The sequence below is a fragment of the Acomys minous genome (genome assembly GCF_964271855.1).
Source record: "Acomys minous genome assembly, chromosome: 13".
In the NCBI taxonomy this organism is placed as follows: domain Eukaryota; kingdom Metazoa; phylum Chordata; class Mammalia; order Rodentia; family Muridae; genus Acomys; species Acomys minous.
In genome coordinates this window covers 104,463,763-104,484,374 of record NC_140495.1, presented here as the reverse complement: position 1 = coordinate 104,484,374, position 20,612 = coordinate 104,463,763, and the positions used below count along the sequence as shown (strand labels likewise).

General features: G+C 51.0%; 1 protein-coding gene across 2 annotated transcripts in view; it reads left to right on the top strand.

Annotated features, from left to right (window-relative positions):
• TRPM2 (transient receptor potential cation channel subfamily M member 2) overlaps positions 1-20,612 on the top strand; it is a 52,030-nt gene that overhangs the window by 8,494 nt on the left and 22,924 nt on the right. For both annotated transcript variants that reach the window (XM_084754708.1, XM_084754709.1), the window contains exons 4-15: positions 4,124-4,292; positions 7,153-7,333; positions 8,565-8,731; positions 9,874-10,054; positions 10,829-10,890; positions 11,728-11,928; positions 13,517-13,619; positions 16,248-16,369; positions 16,562-16,915; positions 18,336-18,473; positions 19,397-19,526; positions 19,883-20,028. In XM_084754708.1, the coding sequence (XP_084610834.1) occupies positions 4,124-4,292; positions 7,153-7,333; positions 8,565-8,731; positions 9,874-10,054; positions 10,829-10,890; positions 11,728-11,928; positions 13,517-13,619; positions 16,248-16,369; positions 16,562-16,915; positions 18,336-18,473; positions 19,397-19,526; positions 19,883-20,028 (1,954 nt within the window). The remainder of the gene's footprint in view (positions 1-4,123; positions 4,293-7,152; positions 7,334-8,564; positions 8,732-9,873; positions 10,055-10,828; positions 10,891-11,727; positions 11,929-13,516; positions 13,620-16,247; positions 16,370-16,561; positions 16,916-18,335; positions 18,474-19,396; positions 19,527-19,882; positions 20,029-20,612) is intronic.

Genomic DNA, 20,612 nt, shown 5'->3' with positions numbered 1-20,612 from the left:
TTTTTTTTCAGAGTGGGGCCAGGGAATGTGACCCCTTATGATAATGACCCAGAAATTGAGACAAAACTCCCAAACCTGGTAGAGGCAGTGACAGGAAGATATGGTTGCCTTTCCTGGCTCAGCCATTTTCTCCTGCTTGTCTGGGTCCTTTGCCTTCAGCTGTACCTCATCTTTTGTAGGGCTCAGCATATTGTGCCGGCCTCTTCTCCTTTGTACCAGACTTCCATTGTATGTGTTTAACTTTTAACATGGAAATAATCACAGATGTAAAGGAAAGCTATGCCAGACCCCCTGCCCCAGTAGCTCTGTCTGACTGTGGTGCTGTATCAAGACTGAAAGTTCAGCCTTGGTCAGAACGCACTCTGTTTGCTCTGTGTCTTTCATCACCCCTGCAGCATGTGAAACCACTCACACAGGATGCACACGGCTTAGTTCCCACAGAGATAGCCCTGTCCTTCCCCTTGTGGTCTATTGTGGCCTCAGCCACCCACACACCCCGCCCTTTCTCACCCTCTCCAATCTTCATATGAAACTTCTCTAGATTTGTCTTTGGAGAGACATATGGATGGATGAACATATGAATGGAGTCATATGCCTCTTGGTCTGTGTCACACAGGTGGCACTGCTCAGGGAGGGAAGGGGCTGTGCCCTTTGACATGTAGCCCTTGAGATCCATTCCTGTTTCTGCATCCGTGACTCTTTCACTGTTGAGCAGTTCTCTAATTGTATGTATTTGAGAGGAGACTTTGTAGATAATGGTTTGGTTTTGTTTATTAATCCCATCTGTTAGTCTCTGAGCACACACACTCTCTCTCTCTCTCTCTCTCTCTCTCTCTCTCTCTCTCTCTCTCTCTCTCCCTCCAAGGCTGGCCTCAAACTCACAGATCTGTCTGCCTCTGCCTTCCAAGTGCTGGGACTAAAGGTGTGTGCGCCATCATGCCTGATGTAGTCTCTACTTTTCAATGGGTATATTTAGATCATTTACATTTAATATAATTACTGCTGCATCAGGGCTTAAATCTCCCATCCTGTCTTTGTTTTTTGTTTTCTTTCTGTTTCACTTCAGTTTCTTTGTGGCTGCTGTGGTTATGAAAGTTGCATAGCAAAACGTGTCATCATCCATAAGTGTTGTTATGCTGAGAGTTGCAGTAGAGTGTAGAAATACCTCCTTTCACAATTTCTCACTTATAATTATTTAGAACACCACGTTGGATTCAATTCAACCATCAAACATAAATTTAAAACCCTAAGAGAAGGGCTGGAAAGGCGGCTCAGCAGGTAAAAGGACTGGCTGCTCTTCTCAAGGACACAGATTCAATTTTCAGCAGCTCACAACTGTCTGTAACTCCAGTACCACGGGCTCTGACACCATCACATAAACATGCAAGAAGGCAGAACACTAATGCACACAGAACAAAAATAAATATATTTTAAAAACTCAGGAGAAATGGAATGTGCCTACTTATATTTTTACTCTTTCTATTGTTTCATCTTCCTCTCGGATACTTGGAATTTCCTCATTTGTCCTTTCACTTCTGTTTAAACATTTTTTTTTTTTTTGAACAGGGTCTCATGAACCCAGGTTGGCCTTGAACTCCCTATGGAGCTGAAGATGACCTTGACTTTAAGATATTCTTACCTCTAGTTCCACCTCCTGAATACTTGGGTCACAGGTTCATGCAGTGCTAGAGACTGAGCCCAGGCCTTTGAACATGTTAAGAAGCACTTTGCCAACCGAACCACATCCCCACCCCCACCACCTTCAGTCACTCTTTCAAGTTGTCCTACAGTTGCCAAATCTCCTTAATGGTAGTTTAGCTAAAAAGCATTCTTTGATTTCTTCATTACTGAAGGGTAGTTTGGCTGGTTATAGAATTCTGCATTGCAGCTTTTAGTCTTTCAGCACTGGCCGGGCGGTGGCGCACGCCTTTAATCCCAGCACTTGGTAGACAGAGGCAGGTGGATCTCTGTGAGTTCGAGGCCAGCCTGGTTAGTCTATAGAGCAAGTTCCAGGACAGTCAAGGCTACACAGAGAAACTCTGACTCGGAAAGAAAAAAACCTTTCAGCACTGAACTTCTTTATTATTTTGATGGCTTTTAATAAGAAGTGTGTTGTTTTTAGGCTGGGTGTGGTGGTACATGCCTTTAGTTCCAGCACTTAGGAGGCAGAGGCAGGTAGATCTCCACGGGGCTGGAAAGATGGCTCAGCAGTTAAGAGCACTAGCCGCTCTTTCAAAGTACCAGGGTTCAATTCCCAGGACCCACATGGTGGCTCATCTCTGCTCCTAGCTCTAGCTCCGGGGAATCTGATGCCTTCTTCTGGTCTATTTAGGTACCAGGCACATATGCAGGTGAAACACTCATACAGATTAAAGCAGCAGCAACAACAACAACAACAACAACATCAAGAGGCTTGTAGGGAAGAGAAATCAGCAGCTACCATTTGTGTCTCACTGCTTTTAGCACGTGTCTCTCCGGGTTTACATTGTTTGTTGCTCACTCAGACTCTTATATCTGTGGGTTGGTTTGCTTGTTTATTTATAAAGCAAATGTGGGGAAGTGTGAGAGGCTGTGTAGGAAAGCTGTGGGCTTACTCTGGTCTATGGATGGACCAGACATAGTGCAGAATGTTCTTCCCACAAGGTGGCCTTCTAGAACGAATTGCATGAACCACGATAAGTGAATACAAGGGACTCCTCATGGACGTCCAATTACCTCTGTGGAAAAGGCAAATGCCTGGGAGGAATATGTTTTGTTTGCTTGTTTGTTTTTCACAAGACCAAAGACATATAACACCAGATGTATTCCCTCGCTGGACTTGTAGTCACTTAAGCTGGCTGTAAGCATCACCTCCTGGTTGACTTGCCTTAGTAATATAAATGGGAAGTGCTTTGGTCACACCACTTTTGAACCCGAATACTTTGAGTCCCCTGATTACTCCACACAGCTCTCTGACATTGCCTTCAATTCATGGAGACGCAGCCTGGCTGGCTGAGGCTGGGGGGCGGGGGGTGAAGGGCTGGGGGATGGGCTGTCAGCAGGAAGTTTAGGGCATTATTTCTTTTTTTATTATTAATTTATTCATATTACATCTCGATTGTTAGCCCTTCCCTTGTTTCCTCCTATTCCTCCTATCGCTCCCACTTCCCCCCTTCTCCCCTCCCCTATGTCTGTGATTGAGGGAGACCTCCTCCCCCTATACATGCTCTTAGAGTATTGAGTCTCTTCTTGGTAACTTTCTATCCTTCCTCTGAGTGCTGCCAGGCCTCCCCATCCAGGGGATGTGGTCAGAAATGGGGCACCAGAGTTCATGTGAAAGTTAGATCTCACTCTCCACCCAACGGTGGAGAATATCCTGTTTGTCAGCTAGGTCTTGGTAGGGGTTCGAAGTTTACTGCCTATATTCTCCTTGGCTGGTGCCTTAGTTTGAGGAGGACCAAACTAAGATCCACCTGTCATAAAGCTCTTGTAGGGTATTATTTCTTCACACAGCATTGTAGCCTTGCCTTATCCTTTTCCTCTGGGGACTCTGGCGACCCTGCTGGTCTCCGTGGGTCCGTGCCTATGCATTTTTATTTTGATTTATTTTCTCTCTCTTAGTTATTACCTTCTGCAGAGCCGAGGGTTCCAGTTGCTGTACTGTCTTGTCTTCCTAGAAGCTGTAGTTTATGTCCAGGGTGTTTTTAGTCACTTGCAGAAGATTTTTTTAAAAACTTGGATGCGTTAAAAAAAATTCCTTCCCAGATGACTGCCACACCTGTGTCATCCTGGCCTGGATGGCTGTCCAAGCCGACTTGCTCTGTGTGACTGATGACTTTTCTGGCTTTTGAGTTTCAGCTGGCCCTGAAGCCTGTCCAGGGGAGGAGGAGGGGCAGAACCTCATCACTGCCACATGGGAAAAGTTCAAAGTCCAAGCCCAAGGTCCCCTTTGGCCTCACTGGATATCCCTGTTTGGTTCCTTGCTGATGCTGCCTGGCTGGGAGGGCAAGGACACCCCCCACTCACTTTCCCATGTGGCCTCCTTGACACCCAGGTGGGGTGCCTTGTCATTGCCGAGTGAGCTGAATGTCCTGGCTCTCCTCTGGTCCCCCTGATTCGCATGATGCCCTTGGTATGTTCACAGGAAGGTGGTGTGCGCATGCGGTTATACCCAGGAGCAGCACCTGGAGGTGGCCATCAAGCCTCACACCTTCCAGGGCAAGGAGTGGGACCCAAAGAAACATGTCCACGAGATGCCTACGGATGCCTTCGGCGACATCGTTTTCACAGGCCTGAGCCAGAAAATGGGGAAGGTGAGTTCCGCCACTTTATGCTCTACGGTGCTGGCCCCTGGGACACTGTAGCAGATTTCCTCAGCGGGGTGGGGCTGGGGTGGGGGTGGGAGGGTGGGGGGCTGGGGGGCTGGGGGTGGGGTGGGGGTGAGGGGGTGGGGCTGGGGTGGGGTCGGGTCAGGGAGAACAAGAAGCTGGTAGGAGCCCACTATACACTGAAAAATAGCATGAGGCAGAGGGGCACTCCTCAGGCACACAAGAGGCTTATGAGCAGAGGGGAGAGTGCCGAGCCTCCTAAGGGAGTTATGAGCTAATTCTGAAGGTTCACTGTCTGTCTGGGTCTAGGGGAATGGGACCGAGGAGACGAGAAACCAGGCCCTGGCATAGGTGTGGTGAGCTTCTGAATGGTGGAGTTCGCTGGAAGGGAGAGGAGAGGGAAAAGCCTGGGGTGAGAAGCAGAGGCAGGAGCCACTGCAGCTGGCTGAGCAAGGCCACCCTGGGCAGGAGATGACACAGGTAGAGGCAGCAGGAGGTCCTGTCACCTAGCCTCAGGTGAGGCATGGAGAAGTATGGGGAGGTCTCTTCTCTTGCCCAAAGCTATGACAAGCAGAGCAACGGTAGGTTGGAGACCAACTGAACCTCGGCCCAGGTTCCTAACCTGACAGCCTCCTGGCTCCAGTTGCTTCCTCAAGGCCAGTGACAGGGACAGTGTGTGTGTGTGTGTGTGTGTGTGTGTGTATGTGTGTGTAGTACTCATGTTCTACCAGTGACTGGGACACCTGTTGGGAACCATAAGGTATGGCCTGACCTCAGCGAAGCCCTTCCTGAGAGTGTGTGACACCCCCTCCCACCCCCACCTTACTTCCTTGTCCTGTGATAAAAGGAAGTTTCTAGAGGAGGGATTTATTCTGGCTTACAGTTTGAGAGACACAGTCCAGCATGATGGTGGAGGAGACTTGATGGAGTTCAAGGAGCTCGAAGCCGTGGGGGTGGGGGAGCGTAAGGCTGCTGGTGCATCTTGGTGGGTCAAGAGGTAAAGAGCTACACAGGAGAGATGAGGAAGGATGTCAGGCTGTCACTCCTAAGACCTGCTCCCCAGAAACTATCAATGCACTGGCTCCAGCTAGAAGCCACCTCCTAAAGGCAAAGGAGATACTGTGTTTCAGAACAGTATCCCCAACAGGAGACCAGATGCTCAAAGGCTTGAGCTGTGGGGGAACATTTTATGTTTAAACGTTGGTGCCTTCGGTGTGGATCCACAGTCCCTTGTGGATCATGTGACTTACAGTCCAAGAGCAGGACCATGAGAGGCTGGCCCTGGACACCTGCTCAGCCCTGTGAGAAAGACTGCTCTGAGGGCCAACAGGCAGCGGCTGCTGTGGTTGGTATCCACTAGCATTCCTTGCTGTTATGCTGTGTTCTGTTTGCTCTGGGGACTCTGAATGTCCCTTTGGGTTTTGTGTTGTCCATCATCCTGCACATTATGGGTCCCTTAGGTGGATTCTGGTCAAGCTGGATCTCCTCAGTTGATTTAACCAGAATGGGGGATGTCCAGCATGGGTTGTGGGCTGCAGTGCTTGCCTGGCATATGTGGGTCTCTGGGTTCCATTGTAGTGCATAACACACACACACACACACACACACACACGTGCACACACATGCATGCACACACACAAACACACACAGAACCAGACACACATACAGACACAGAACCAGACACAGACACACATAGACACACACACACACAGAACCAGACACAGACACACATACATAGACACACACACACAGACACAGACACACATAGACACACACACACAGAGAACCAGACACAGACATAGACACACACACACACAGAGATCCAGACACACACAGACACACACACACAGAGAACCAGACACACATAGACACAGACAGACAGACAGACAGACACACACAGACACACAGAAACAGACACATACAGAAACAGAGAACCAGATACACACAGACACAGAGAGAGAGAGAGAGAGAGAGAGAGAGAGAGAGAGAGAGAGAGAGAGAAAGAGAAAGAGAGAAAAAACCAGACACACACACACACACACACACACACACACACACACACACACTCCACCATGGGCTCAGGGTGTTCTGGAGTGTGAAGCCAGGGAATTGCTGCCTCCCCTCCCCCACCCCTAACCTTACTCAGGGACTGACAATGTGTCCACAGAACAGGGCCAAACCTAAGAAACCCAGTGACAGGTCAGGGGCCAGCAGAGGGCAGCCAGTATTGAGACTGAGGACAGCAGAAAGCAGATGGGGTGGGTGGGGGGTAGGGGGTTTGGGGGAAGGTGGGGGTGGGGCGAGTGGAGGCCAAACTGCATGGAGAAGCCAGTGTAGGGGGTGACACAAGGAGGGTAGGAAGGTCTGAGGTGCTCCCTAAGCAGAAGGGATGAGGAGAGAGAATTATGGGTATGTGGGGGAGCTGGGCCTAGGGGTTTTGTAAAGAATAGTCTGGCCTTGCCTAGGGAGGCCCCATCGTACTTGGGCCTCTCTTCTGGGCCTCACTGCCTTCTCTTTCTTCTTACAACTCATGTCTTGACAAGCTGGCTGCTTTTCTTCCTGGGTGTGAACTTGAGGTGTCCAGCCCCAGGCTGGGCAGGAAGGACACAGGTGGCCACACTCTGCGTTGAGTGTGAAGGCTTCAGCCATTCTTTTAGGGTTCCTTCACTGTCCCCCTGCAGAGTTTCCTCACCAACCCCTGCAGGGTTCCTTTTCTGTCCCCTGCTTGGTTCCCTGGCCCTGCAGGATGCCCTCACTGTCCTCTGAAGAGTGGCCCTGTGTCTTGTAAGGCTCCTTTGCTGTGTCTCCTGCAAAGTGCCCTCAGCAGCTCACTGTTCCCCTGCAGTATGTCCGGGTCTCCCAGGACACACCCTCCAACGTCATCTACCAACTCATGACCCAGCACTGGGGCCTGGATGTCCCCAATCTCCTCATCTCGGTAACCGGAGGGGCCAAGAACTTCAACATGAAGCTGAGGCTGAAGAGCATCTTCCGGAGAGGCCTGGTCAAGGTGGCCCAAACCACAGGTGAGGGCTGAGGCCTGCCCAGGCCATGACTGCACAACAGGATGAGGGGCTCTCTGGGAATCAGAGTTATGGGGGACGGGAAAAGTCTTGGGGATAGCTGAGTTCACACCCCAGCCTGGGTCAGATTCCTTGGGTCTCTCAGCTACAGCCAACGCTTCCTTCACAGTATTTATTTCCCTGGTGCCCCATAGCCACTGCCATGTGCTAATGTGCTAGATTTCTTTTTAAAGATTTATTTATTTTTACTTAGTCCCTATGTGCCTGCGTGTACGTGTGTGTGTGTGTGTGTGTGTGTGTGTGTGTGTGTGTGTGTGAATGCCACATGTGTTCAGATGCCTGTGGATGGCAGGAGAGGACATTGGATCTCCTGGAGCTAAAGTTATAGATGGTTGGGAGCCTCACAACATGGGTGCTAGGAACAGACTTAGGTTTTCTGGAAGAGAAGCCAGCACTCTCACTCAGAGCCTAGATTTTATTTTAATGTCCACATCACACTCGACTTCAAGGCACTGACTCCAGAGAAACGGCCAGCACTGTGCAGTGAGCTAACCACCCAAACAATAGCAGATGGGCCTTGGCTCGTGTAGCACATATGTACTCGGCCCGCGTAGCTCTGTAAGGCACATGGTCATCTGTAGGGAATAGGGCTGAGGGATGGGGAGCACAGACATCATCCACCACTCTTGAGTCTCAAATTCTGAGAGGAAGCGGGGAACGCTGCAAGCCCTGAAATAGGCGACTCAGGCCAGCCTGGGACGGAGAAGGTGGAGGGACAGGAGAGACCTGCAGAAAGAAGATACGGGTCTCTGTTCCTGTCCCTTCCCATCTGCCATCTTTGCAATGTGGGGAGCTTGGGTCCCAGAAAGGCATGAGGAGGACACTGTCACAACACAGCGCCTCCCCTTGATGCTGCTTTAGAGGCACATTGGCCAATGTACTTAAGAGTCTGAGGATAGCCGGGCGTGGTGGCGCATGCCTTTAATCCCAGCACTCGGGAGGCAGAGGCAGGCGGATCGCTGTGAGTTCCAGGCCAGCCTGGTCTACAAAGTGAGTCTAGGATGGCCAAGGCTACACAGAGAAACTCTGTCTCAAAAAACCAAAAAAAAAAAAAAAAAAAAAAGAGTCTGAGGATAAGGTCCCATGTTAGGAGCACAGTGGGACTCTGGGTGTCGGTGTTAGCTTGACAGGGTGCACTTTGGAACCCAGAGGCATGGCCTGTCTCTATCCCCAGGGGCCTGGATCATCACTGGGGGCTCCCACACGGGCGTGATGAAGCAAGTGGGCGAGGCTGTACGGGACTTCAGCCTGAGCAGCAGTTGCAAAGAAGGAGAAGTCATCACCATTGGTGTAGCCACGTGGGGTACCATCCACAACCGTGAGGCGCTGATCCATCCCATGGTGAGCAGTGGAGGGAGAGAAGTACAAGGAGCGTGCAGGATGCTGGGGGAGGGGTGCTGTGGGGTGGGGGTGGGGGACACCTCAGACACAGCAGGGCAGGCAGCTAACATGGACAGGAGGGATCCCTATGAGACTACATGGGGGAGCATTCCCAAGAGTCGCTGTGATGAGAAATGGGCTTCAAGGAAACGGAGTGACTGACCACGACCACACAGCCAACAAGCAGTGGGGTTGAGTTGGGCCAGGCTATCTGACTACTACAAAGCCTGGGCTTTTAGCTTTGGACCTCTATGCTCAGCGGCCTCCAGCAGCAGTTTCTGAAAGTCAGCAGCAAGTTGGGCTGCCCCTTAACACTGCACTCCGAGCTTGGGTCAGTGGCTGCTTAAGAAAGGACACATTGGATCCATCCTAGTGAGGATGTAGACATTTCACTCACAGCCAGGGAAGTCTATGGACAACATGGTCTGTGACTAGAGAAAGTCTGGCTCAGTGGGTCCTCTGCCAGACACAGTTGCTCGAAGGTCCACAGGCTTGGTCTCTCTTTTGTGTCGGAAGCATGGAGTGCCTCCCTGAGCAGGATGGACTAGCTGTTCTCTTTTGCACACCCATTTGATGGTGTAAGACTGAGGCTAAGGGAGGCAGAGGGTGTTCCAAGCTGACAACCCCTCCAGTTGTTAGGCTATTCCATTTTCTGTGGACAGTAGAGAAGGTGTCTGGTCCTGCAGCATCTCCCAGGTTAGTAGCCTCTTTGGGATACTCTAAAACATGACCACAAATCTGGTGGCATCAGGCAACTAACGCGTGTGTCTACAGTCAGAAGTTTCTCTCCCACAAAGCACCAACACCATATCCCTTGGGTCCAACAAAAACGAGGTTATACTATTCTAGGGCCTTTTGGTGCTTCTGGGAGTTCCTGGGGCCCCATCCAGATAATCCAGGTTAACTTTCTTAAACGTTTAGCTCCTTAACATCAGAGCTGTAAACGCCCTTTCTCCAAATAAGGGGACACCCGCAGATACTTGGTTTTAGGAATTGGTATCTATGGGAGGCTTAATCCGAGCTATTAGGCACCCATTTCCAGAGTGCAGGTTTGGCTTTTTTTTTTTTGCTAAAGTGTGTGATCCCCCCCTGGTCACCCACAGGAAGGCTTCCCCGCTCAGTACCTGCTGGACGAGGAAGGCCAAGGGAATCTGACTTGCCTAGATAATAATCACTCCCACTTCATCCTGGTGGACGATGGGACCCATGGGCAGTATGGCGTGGAGATCCCCCTGAGGACCAAGCTGGAGAAGTTCATATCAGAGCAAACAAAGGAGAGAGGAGGTGAGTGTGTATGCTTCTGAGGGCATCTGGGACAGAGGGAACCAAGCCTTGGCCCTGCGCCACAGCCACAGCTGGCCCCGACCCCAGCCCATTCCAAGAGGTTCCTTGGGGGCAGCCTGGATGTTTGAGGCACCGTAAAAAGAGCAGTGGAGAAAGGCTGGCTGCCTAGAGTGGTCCCCCGGGTAGAGAGCTCTGTTCTTGCCGCTTCTGTAGAGGAATTCAGTCAGGATGGGGTAGGATACAGGTGGAGAAAAGCATGTGTAGTAGATTCAGGCGCAGGAGTAGATCAGGGGTAAGTGCCAGGGTGGGATGAGTGGTCAGGGGTGGGGGTGGGGCAAATGGCCAGATGGTCTTGGGTTTGTCCCCCTCTCCTCCCTTTTTGGGTTTTCGAGACAGGGGTTTTCTGTGTAGCCCTGGCTGTCCTACAACTCACTCTGTCAACCAGGCTGGCCCCGAACTCCCAGAGATCCACCTGTCCTCTGCTTCCCAAGTACTGGGATGCGTGCGCCACCACCGCCTGCCTGGGTTTGCTTTTTATTTTATTTTATTTTATTTTATTTTATTTTATTTTATTTAAACAGTGAATAAGCAACTTGTTTGCAAGGCAGCGTTGTTCACCTTCAAGAGCTGCCCATTACCCACCACTCAGCTCAGCTGGTGCTTCCCCCACGTGACTAGGGTGGAGTTGGTTCAGGTGGAGGATGCGGACTCCAATAGTGGGTCTGTGCTTGCTTCACCCAACTTGCCTTCACACGGGTCTCCACGTCTTCCTAGGTGTGGCCATCAAGATCCCCATAGTCTGCGTGGTGTTGGAGGGTGGCCCTGGCACTCTGCATGTGAGTACAAGCTGCTGAGCAGCGTGGGGCTCGGGCGCCACTGTGGAGGGAGAGCCCGTAGATGCTTTAGCTAGAATCTGGTGCCATCACTGGGGGGCACACATGGCATGCTGTCCTCAGAATAAGAGGAAGGGGGGGATCCACTAAGGACAAGGATGCTTCCACGTGGAAAGAAGGCACGTGATGGGTAGACACTCATGTAGGAGAGGTGGCTTGGCTTTAGCCCAGGTCATGGTGGGGCTGCTGGCTCTCTCTTCCCAGATCCTCTCCAGAAGGCCTCCACCCCGGGGTCCCAGGCATTGCTCTCAGAGTATAGGTCTCAGCTCCTGGAGCTGAAATCTGTCATGGTTCTGGTCATTCTGGGTTCACACAGCATCCCTGTGGGTGGGTCTGGTCAATGGCTATGCCATGACACCCCTCCCCCCTTTTTTTCCCTGAGACAAGGTTTCTCTGTGTAGCCTTTGTTTTCCTGGACTTGCTTTGAAGACCAGGCTGGCCTCGAACTCACAGTGATCCATCTGTCTCTGCCTCCCAAGTGCTGAGATTAAAGACGTGCATCACCACGCCTGGCTGTCATGACCCTTTTTATAACAGTGGTGTTGGGTGTTGAGTGACAAGCCTGAGCCAGGTGTGTCAATGGTACATTCTTTGTGTGTGAGCAGCAGCTCTTCTGCCTCTTGAACAGTGGGGGTGCACTATACTAGGGAGGGCTTCTAGAAAGTTCTAGCAGCAAGTGAGTTTCAGCCTTAGCTGCCGCTGAATGATGCTCTATTTCGGAAGTTTGAGAGCTGGGTGAGGAGGACTCAGGCCGGCTCACACTTGGTTCTGGTTTTGCAGACCATCTACAATGCCATCACCAATGGCACACCCTGTGTGATAGTGGAGGGCTCCGGCCGAGTGGCTGACGTCATCGCGCAGGTGGCCGCTCTGCCTGTCTCTGAGATCACCATCTCCTTGATCCAACAGCAGCTCAGCATCTTCTTCCAGGAGATGTTTGAGACTTTCACTGAAAACCAGATCGTGGAATGGACCAAAAAGGTGAGGCCAAAGAGGCATATGGTCATAGGGCTGACTCCCAAACACATCAGGACTCCAGAGACCCAAGAATGGATCAGAGTGGGCGTATGACTGCATTTGCAGATGAAGGGGGAGCTCTGGGCCCCAGAAGAGGAGGGGTCTCCTGGTTGGACACTGGGAGGTTGAAGCATATGACAGACAGCATGCCAAAGGAGAACTGAGCTTTAAATTCTATTTGTAGGATGCCAGGGCCAGTCTGGGACACCTCACAGCTTGAGAAGGCTGTTCTGGGACCCAGAGCCTATTGGAGTGGAGGGTGTGATGCTCGGGGAGGGCCAGGAAGCACTGCCGAACACAGGAGGGGCCTTGGCTGAGATGCTGGTGGCAGAGGCCACAGATATTGGCCACAGCAGTGAGTGGTCTAGCCTCATCTCCTCATAAGAACACTAAGGAGTGGCCTCAGAAGTACCCAGATCAGCTGGGTGTGGTGGCGCATGCCTTTGAATCCCAGCATGAGGCCAGCCTGGTCTAGAAAGCGAGTCCAGGACAGTCAAGGCTACACAGAGAAACCTTGTCTGGAAAACCAAAAGAAGAAGAAGAAGAAGAAGAAGAAGAAAGAAGAAGAAGAGGAAGAGGAGGAGGAGGAGGAGGAGGAGGAGGAGGAGGAGGAAGAAGAAGAAGAAGAAGAAGAAGAAGAAGAAGAAGAAGAAGAAGAAGAAGAAGAAGAAGTGCCTAGCTCCCCAGTGCAGAAGTTGGGTTTTGCGGTGGGGGGTGGGGGGTGGGGGGTGGGGGGTGGGGGTGGGGGTGGGGCACAGGGGCAAGACAGCCTGGGTCACAGAGCTCAGAGGTCACACTCAGAAGTTTCCACACTGCATGAGCTTCTTGGGGGTGAGTGTGAGCAGTGCTGGGCTTCAGCAGAGCTGAGTTTAGGTCCCACCAGCCATGGGCTACAGGGACACCAGGAAGCTAGCCACACTGGACTCCACACTCATGGAGGGGCTGTGGCTAAACAAAGGAGAGTTAGGGACTCTGTGACTGGGTGACTCAAGGAAGCCCAGAGACCTCACTTTAAACCTGCCAGGGATTCAGAGTGGCCTTGTTTGGCCTGGAACGTTCTGTGAGATTATACAGCGGGGAAACAACATGAGTTTTTTGAGCTCCTCCTCCTCTCCTCCCTCCCGAGTTCTGAAGGCCTTTGCTTCCTTGTTGGGTGTGCCAGGAGTCTTTTTCTCAGCAACATTATAAATTATTCAGGCAATTCAGAGAACTGAATTTAATCTCTCTTTGTCCAAAATTATTTTTGTTACATTTAGTGTGTGTGTGTGTGTGTGTGTGTGTGTGTGTGTGTACACTCATGCTCACGCACTGGTGCCACAATGCATACATCACGAACCTCAGCGGATACTTTTGGCAAGTCACTTCTCTTCTTTCACCATATGGGTCCTAGGAGATGGAAGTCAGGTCATCAGATCTGGTGGCAAGTGCCCTTACTAGCTGAGCCTGGCAAGGCTGGGAAGTATGGCTCCTCGTCGGGGCCTCGGTCCCTTTCGTCCTTCTAGGAAGCAGAGCACCACCAACCCTGAATCTCACTGAAGTCCATTTGTTGCAGATCCAAGATATCGTCCGCCGGCGGCAGCTGCTGACAATCTTCCGGGAAGGCAAGGATGGGCAGCAGGATGTAGATGTGGCCATTTTGCAGGCTTTGCTGAAAGGTGAGGCTCAGGGCAGGGGAGGAAGGGGGCGGGAGGAGAGACCGGAACATGGGCGCTCAGGATGGATGACAGCATCTCAGTCAGATGAGCCAGAGAGCAGCTGCACTGGGCCACGCACGCCCCTGACATCCAAGAGGCTGGGCAAATTCCCAGTGAGATGAGCTCAAGGGTGCCCACACCTATCCTCTTACGGTCAAGCTTTTCAAAGGCCGTGAGACTAGCAAGGAGAGGCGGCTTATCCCACCCAAGGTAGCCTCAATAAGGTAACGGACAGATTTCTAATTAGAGACTTGAGCATGTGGAAGGCAGAGGGCTGCAAAGTAGGGGAGAAATTAAGATATTCCCAGAGAAACAAAAGCATAGGGAATTTGTAGCCACTAGACCTGAGTTAAGAAATGCTCAAGGGGGCCCGCAGTGTGAATTGAAAGGCCGCCAGATAGTGACTCAATGCCATATAAAGAAAGAAAAGTCCCAAAACAGGCAAATGCACGGGCAGTTATGAAAGCTTGTGTCATTGTTAACAGTGGCTTATAGTCACGGTGGTTGCTTTCCTCATTACATAAGAGGTTAAAGGGGGCTGGAGAGATGGCTCAGAGGTTAGGAGCGCCGCCTGCTCTTCCAAAGGTCTTGAGTTCAATTCCCAGCTATCACGTAGTGGCTCACAACCGTCTGTAATGTGGGCTGATGCCCTCTTCTGTCCTGCAGGTGTACAATAAACAAACAAACAAACAAACAAATGAGGTCAAGACAGTAACAATTGCTAGTCTAACAGCTAATATTCTAGGCCAGGTCTCCTGGCTCATACTTATAATCCCAGAACCTCAGAGCCTAGAAGCAGGAGATCCACAGCCAAGCTCTAGGCCAGGCTGGGACTTATTATGCTTAAGAGCCTGCAAGATGGGCTGGAGAGATGGCTCAGCTGTTAAGAGCTCTTCTAGAGGTCCTGAGTTCAATTCCCAGCAACCTACATGGTGGCTCATAACCATCTATAATGAGATCTGGTGCCCTCTTCTGGACTGCAGGTGTATATGCAGGCAGAGCACTATATACATAATTAAAAAAAAAAAGAGCCTGCAAGATAGCTTACAAAGCATTACTACAGCAAACTCCACTTGTAAGAGGGACTTAGACAGTGTGGAGAAAGAGGTGGAGCCACAGGTGCCAAATCTGGAGGTGGGGCTGAGGAAGGGCCACGGAAGGTTCTGGGAAGTGAGTTTTGTGTAACACTATTCCTATGGAGACAGGAACAAACCCGTCTACTCACCTCAGATGGGGAACTGATGGCAGACCAAAGTGGCATGGCCGCCAAACTTCAACTTGGTGAACCATTAAATTTATTGAGGTTGCTTAGAGGAGGGTGGGTGAGGAGTAACTCACAGGGCACATGGATGACTGAAAACCCACCCCAGCATGGGTGAAGACTCAGAAAAAACTGCATCCCTCACATTCTCTGTACCACTTGCAGGCAGCTGCATGGCTGGGAGAGTCTCCCTGTCCCAGCATTCCTTACTGCTTATGTAACCCTGGGAAGTAATGGGCCTTGTGAGTTTGGAGAGTTTCAGGGACTTCCTGAGTCCTGATGAGCTTCCCTCCAGGAAAGAAAGTTTCAGCTGGAAAAAAATTACTACATAACACGGGGCTGGGGATCCGCCTGGACCTGACGCAGAGTCTCAGTGTGGCTTCAGTGTGTTTTTCCCGGTGCATTTGCTGTGGCATGGGGGCATGTTGTGTGTGGTTTCTGTTTTGTCGTTTTCTCTCCTCCTTGGTGAAGCGTCTTTTGTATCCGTTGTCTTTCCGTTTTTTCTGAGCTGTAAGCACTCACTGTTTATTCTGATAGGAGCCTCTGTCAGACATGTGAAGTGGGGAGTCTTTCCTTGGTTTGTGGGTTGCGGCCACATTTCCTTCAGGTGGCTCTGAAGAACCAGAGGGATTACCTTCCATGGTTTATCAGCTTTCCCTTTGTAGTTTGTGCTCTCTGTGCCTTGGCTTAGAACTCTGCGAATATTCACTGATGTCACCTCTCCCATCTCAACACCCCGTTGTGTGGTTGTGTGGTGTGAAGGAGGGGATTGAAGTTGGTTTTGTTCTTCTTCAAATAGAAGCCATAGGCAAGCTTGGGGACCTGAGTACTGATCTTTAACACACACACACACACACACACACACACACACACACACACACACACACAAAGCAGAGCGCAAACTTGCTTGGCTAAAAGGTGTTTCTGGGAATTTGGGTGATTTGGCTGCTGCAGAATAGAGACAAAGCAGTGTGTTTGGAATTCTGCTTTACATGTTAGTGTAAATGTATGTATTTAGAGCCCCGTATCTTCTCCTTTTGTGATGTCTTCCCTTATGCTGTGGCCCACCTGTCACAGAGGGGCTTGCCATGTCTGGGAGGTGGCCCAGGGTGGGGAGATGGGGGTAAAGTGATGACCAAACCCCTGAGCTTCTCTGAGCCTAACAGTAAATAAAAAACATCTTACAAAAGGGTGTCCCAGGGACCAGGTCACCGCTGAGCTCTGAGTTAGCACTTTAAATTATCAAAGGAACTAGAATTCTCTACCAACTCCTGAACCTGGTATCAAGCCTCACCTTGAGGCCCCATGACACACACTGTCACCCACAGCCTCTCGAAGCCAAGACCACGTCGGCCATGAGAATTGGGACCATCAACTGAAGCTGGCGGTGGCGTGGAACCGTGTGGACATTGCTCGCAGTGAGATCTTCACCGACGAGTGGCAGTGGAAGGTGAGGTGTCTTATACAAATGGGGTGTGTGTCTCTCTGCACAGTTCTATCTTTGCCTTGGGACTAGATGGGGGGGTGGGGGAGTCCATCCTTCGGAAGAGATATCACAGCGTCCTCTTCTAGAGTCCTGAGCTTGGAGTTATGGGGAGGTGCAGACTTGGTGTGACAGTCCCTGATCAGTGCTCCCTTTCAGCCTGCAGACCTGCACCCCATGATGACGGCTGCCCTCATCTCCAACAAGCCTGACTTCGTGAGGCTCTTTCTGGAGAACGGGGTACAGCTGACGGAGTTTGTCACTTGGGATACACTAGTCTGCCTGTACAAGAACCTGGAGCCATCCTGCCTCTTCCACACTAAACTGCAGAAGGTGCTGACCGAAGAGCATGAACGCCTGACCTGTGGACCTGATGCACCCCGACTGCACATGCACCACGTAGCCCAGGTGCTACGTGAGCTCTTGGGGGACTCTACGCAGCTGCTGTACCCCCGGCCCCGGTACAGTGACCGGCCACGGCTCTCGCTGCCTATGCCACACATCAAGCTCAATGTGAGTGCTGGTCATGTGAGCACTAGAGATGTGGATGCTGGGGGGTGTTGGCATGGTGACATGCCGGTGATGTGTGATGCCTAGCTCTTGATGGCTGGCCACTGTTTCTGCAGATGGTTCATGAGCGCTTATGTTTATTAGAACTTAGGAATTGCAGTCTACAGAGCACGTTCCAGGGCAGCCATGACTATTACACTGAGAAACCCAACCAATCAACCAACCAACCAACCAACCAAATAAACAAACAAGCAAATAAAAATTAGGAATTGTACCGGGCGTGGTGGCACACGCCTTTAATCCCAGCACTCGGGAGGCAGAGGCAGGAGGATCGCTGTGAGTTCGAGGCCAGCCTGGTCTACAAAGCGAGTCCAGAACAGCCAAGGCTACACAGAGAAACCCTGTCTCAAAAACAAAAACAAAAACAAAAAACCAAAACAACAACAACCAAACAAACAAACAAAAAATTAGGAATTGTTGCCTATAATTTCAGCTCTCATGAGGCTGAGATAGGAAGGTGAAGAGTTCAAGGCCAGCCTGGGCTACATGGTGAGGCAGTCACTGAGGTGTCTCATAGAAAGAAAGGCAGAGAAAAGAGAGATAGAAGAAACCAAAACCAATTGACCAAACAGACAACCCCAACCAAAGCAATGGGCTCTGCACTCTGTCCGGGAAGGCATGGGCTGTGTGAAACCCCGCAGATCCACTTTTGCTGGGAATGGTAACAGGAGGACATGACATGAGCCTGGTGAATTTGTGTGTGTGTGTGTGTGTGTGTGTGTGTGTGTGTGTGTGTGTATGTGTGTGTGTATGTGTGTATGTGTTTATGGTGTTCTATATGCATATGGATATGTGTGTATCTGTATGTGGGAGGTCAAAGGTTGATGTCAAGTAGCTTCCTCAATTGTCACCACCTACTCTTTGAAGGTGACACTGTAGTGCTCTTTCAGCCTGGATGGCCAATCAGCTCTGTGAGTCCCCCTGTCTCTACCACCCAAACACCACTGTGCTTGTTCTTTTAATGTGGGTGGTGGGGATCTGAACTTGTGTCTCCAGGCTTGTGTGGCAAACTCTTCACCCACTGAGCCATCGCCTTAGCCCCCAATGAATCATTTAACTAAGTTCCCGAGAGTGATAATGTGCCATCTCTCTTTTCTTTTTTTTCTTTTTTTTTTTTTGAGACAGGGTTTCTCTGTGTAGCCTTGGCTGTCCTGGACTCGCTCTGTAGACCAGGCTGGCCTCGAACTCACAGCGATCCACCTGCCTCTGCCTCCCGAGTGCTGGGATTAAAGGCGTGCGCCACCACGCCTGGCTATGTGCCACCTCTCTATGATGGCACAAGGCAGGACACACACCTGCTCACCACCTTGGGCGTCGGATGCTGGGGGTCTCTGTAGGACATGGACTGTCTTCTGCCCACCAGGTACAGGGAGTGAGCCTCCGGTCTCTCTATAAGCGATCAACAGACCACGCTACCTTCACCATTGACCCAGTCCGTGACCTTCTCATTTGGGCCATCATCCAGAACCGCAGGGAGCTGGCGGGCATCATCTGGGCTCAGGTACCAGGGTCAGCATAGTTGCAACATCTGGACTGGTGGTCTGGGTCGGGGGCTCACTTCCCACAGCAAATCATAGCTCATGGCTGTGTGGGACAGTAAGACCTCTAGTCCAGGGAGGCTTGGAGCACCCAGTGGTGGGAAACAAGAAAATTTGGTAGGAAAAATGATTCTTTTATATTATTTATTATAATGTATGTGGTGCTTTGCCTGCAGGTACACCTGCAGGCCAGAATAGGGCACCAGATCTCATTGTAGATGGTTGTGAGCCATCGTGTGGTTGCTGGGAATTGAACTCAGGACCTCTGGAAGAACAGCCAGTGCTCTTAACCTCTGAGCCATCTTTCCAGCCCAGGAAAATAATTCTTTTTTTTTTTTTTAAAGATTATTTATTTGTTATGCATACAGTGCTCTGCCTGCATGTACAACTGCAGGCCACAAGAGAGCATCAGATCACATTATAGATGGTTGTGAGCCACCATGTGGTTGCTGGGAATTGAACTCAGGACCTCTGGAAGAGCAGTCAGTGCTCTTAACCATTGAGCTATCTCTCTAGCCCAGGAAAATAATTCTTAAAGGAAGAAAAAAAAAAAAAGGAAGGAATGATAAAGGCCCTATATGCAAACCATTGTGGTTACTTCCAGGGCTGACGATGGAGGCAGTGTTGATCTCTGTGACCTGCCCAAGACCTGTCTGTTCATTATACTCAGTAGGGGGACAAGCACATGGTACCCATGGGTTTATACAAGAGGCCATCAGCTGAAGGGTTATGTGTTAATGTGGAGGTGACTGAAGTTGTTTATATGGACAGGACCCACAAACCCTTCGGATCCTAAGCATCTCTGTTCACTATCAAAGGTTTCTGGGGGGCAGGGTGGGTAAACTTAGCTGGTCCCCCAGGTCCTCACGGTGCCCCTGTGTCCCAGAGCCAGGACTGTACTGCTGCAGCGCTGGCCTGTAGCAAGATCCTGAAGGAGCTCTCTAAGGAGGAAGAAGACACAGATAGCTCAGAGGAGATGTTGGCGTTGGCAGATGAATTTGAGCACCGAGCTATAGGTGAGCTTCCTGGGGCCACCTGCATTGTCACCAGGGTCTCCATCTCTGTATGTCAGCTCCAATGCTGACCTCGTCCATGGTCCACATGTTTCCGGACAGTACTTATTTCTCAGTCTTTTTTTTTTTTTTCTCAAGACAAGGTTTCTCTGTGTAGCCTTGGCTGTCCTGGACCCGCTTTGTAGACCAGGCTGGCCTCGAAGTCACAGCGATCCACCTGCCTCTGCATCCCGAGTGCTGGGATTATAGGCGTGCGCCTATGTCTCAGTCTTACCTTGGGTCCCGCTTTTGCTGAGGGTCCCCCCCGAAGGCTCGGGTCTGGTCGTCCTCGTGAGCTGAGTACTTCTTCTGTTCCTCAGGCGTCTTTACCGAGTGCTACCGGAAGGATGAGGAAAGAGCCCAGAAGCTGCTTGTCCGTGTGTCTGAGGCCTGGGGGAGGACCACCTGCCTGCAGCTGGCCTTAGAGGCCAAAGACATGAAATTCGTGTCTCATGGAGGCATCCAGGTGATTTCCTCAGGGCGGTCTACTTCTAGAATCAGGTGCCCAGGGTTGCTCAGCTGGGCACTGCCCTGGCTCTGATGATACGGTTGCTCCCAGCAGAGTGGCTCATTGATGACCAGGATAGTGCTTGGCACCTTAGCCATGTGCTGATGGGCAGACACTTGTCTGCTGGTTTAGGGGCATGAGGAAATTGGCACACAGTAAAGCAAATGGCGTGGAGGCAGCTGCTTAAACATCAGGTGGTTCCCCAGTGCACTTTCCAAGGGCCTTTTTCACCTGGTGGGGTGGTGGTGATCAGGAAGGACAGGGGGACAGTATAGCCTTTACAGAACGTTAGGGGCTGGGGAAGATACTCCTTTTACTTGGGTATCCTTGGAGCACAGCCTCATGCGGTTACCATGCCCATAGAAGCTCCATGTGCCCTGGGCTGGCAGAGCCTCAGGGTCCCCAGAAGGAATGAAACGCTACCCTATGGTTCTGAAAAGGGTTCACGTATGACAGCCTGGGATTGTCTGACCTCGAGACCTTGCAGGGACTGGGGGTTCTGCAGCTGGAGGAGGCATGGCAGGCAGAGGAGGGGTTAGGGC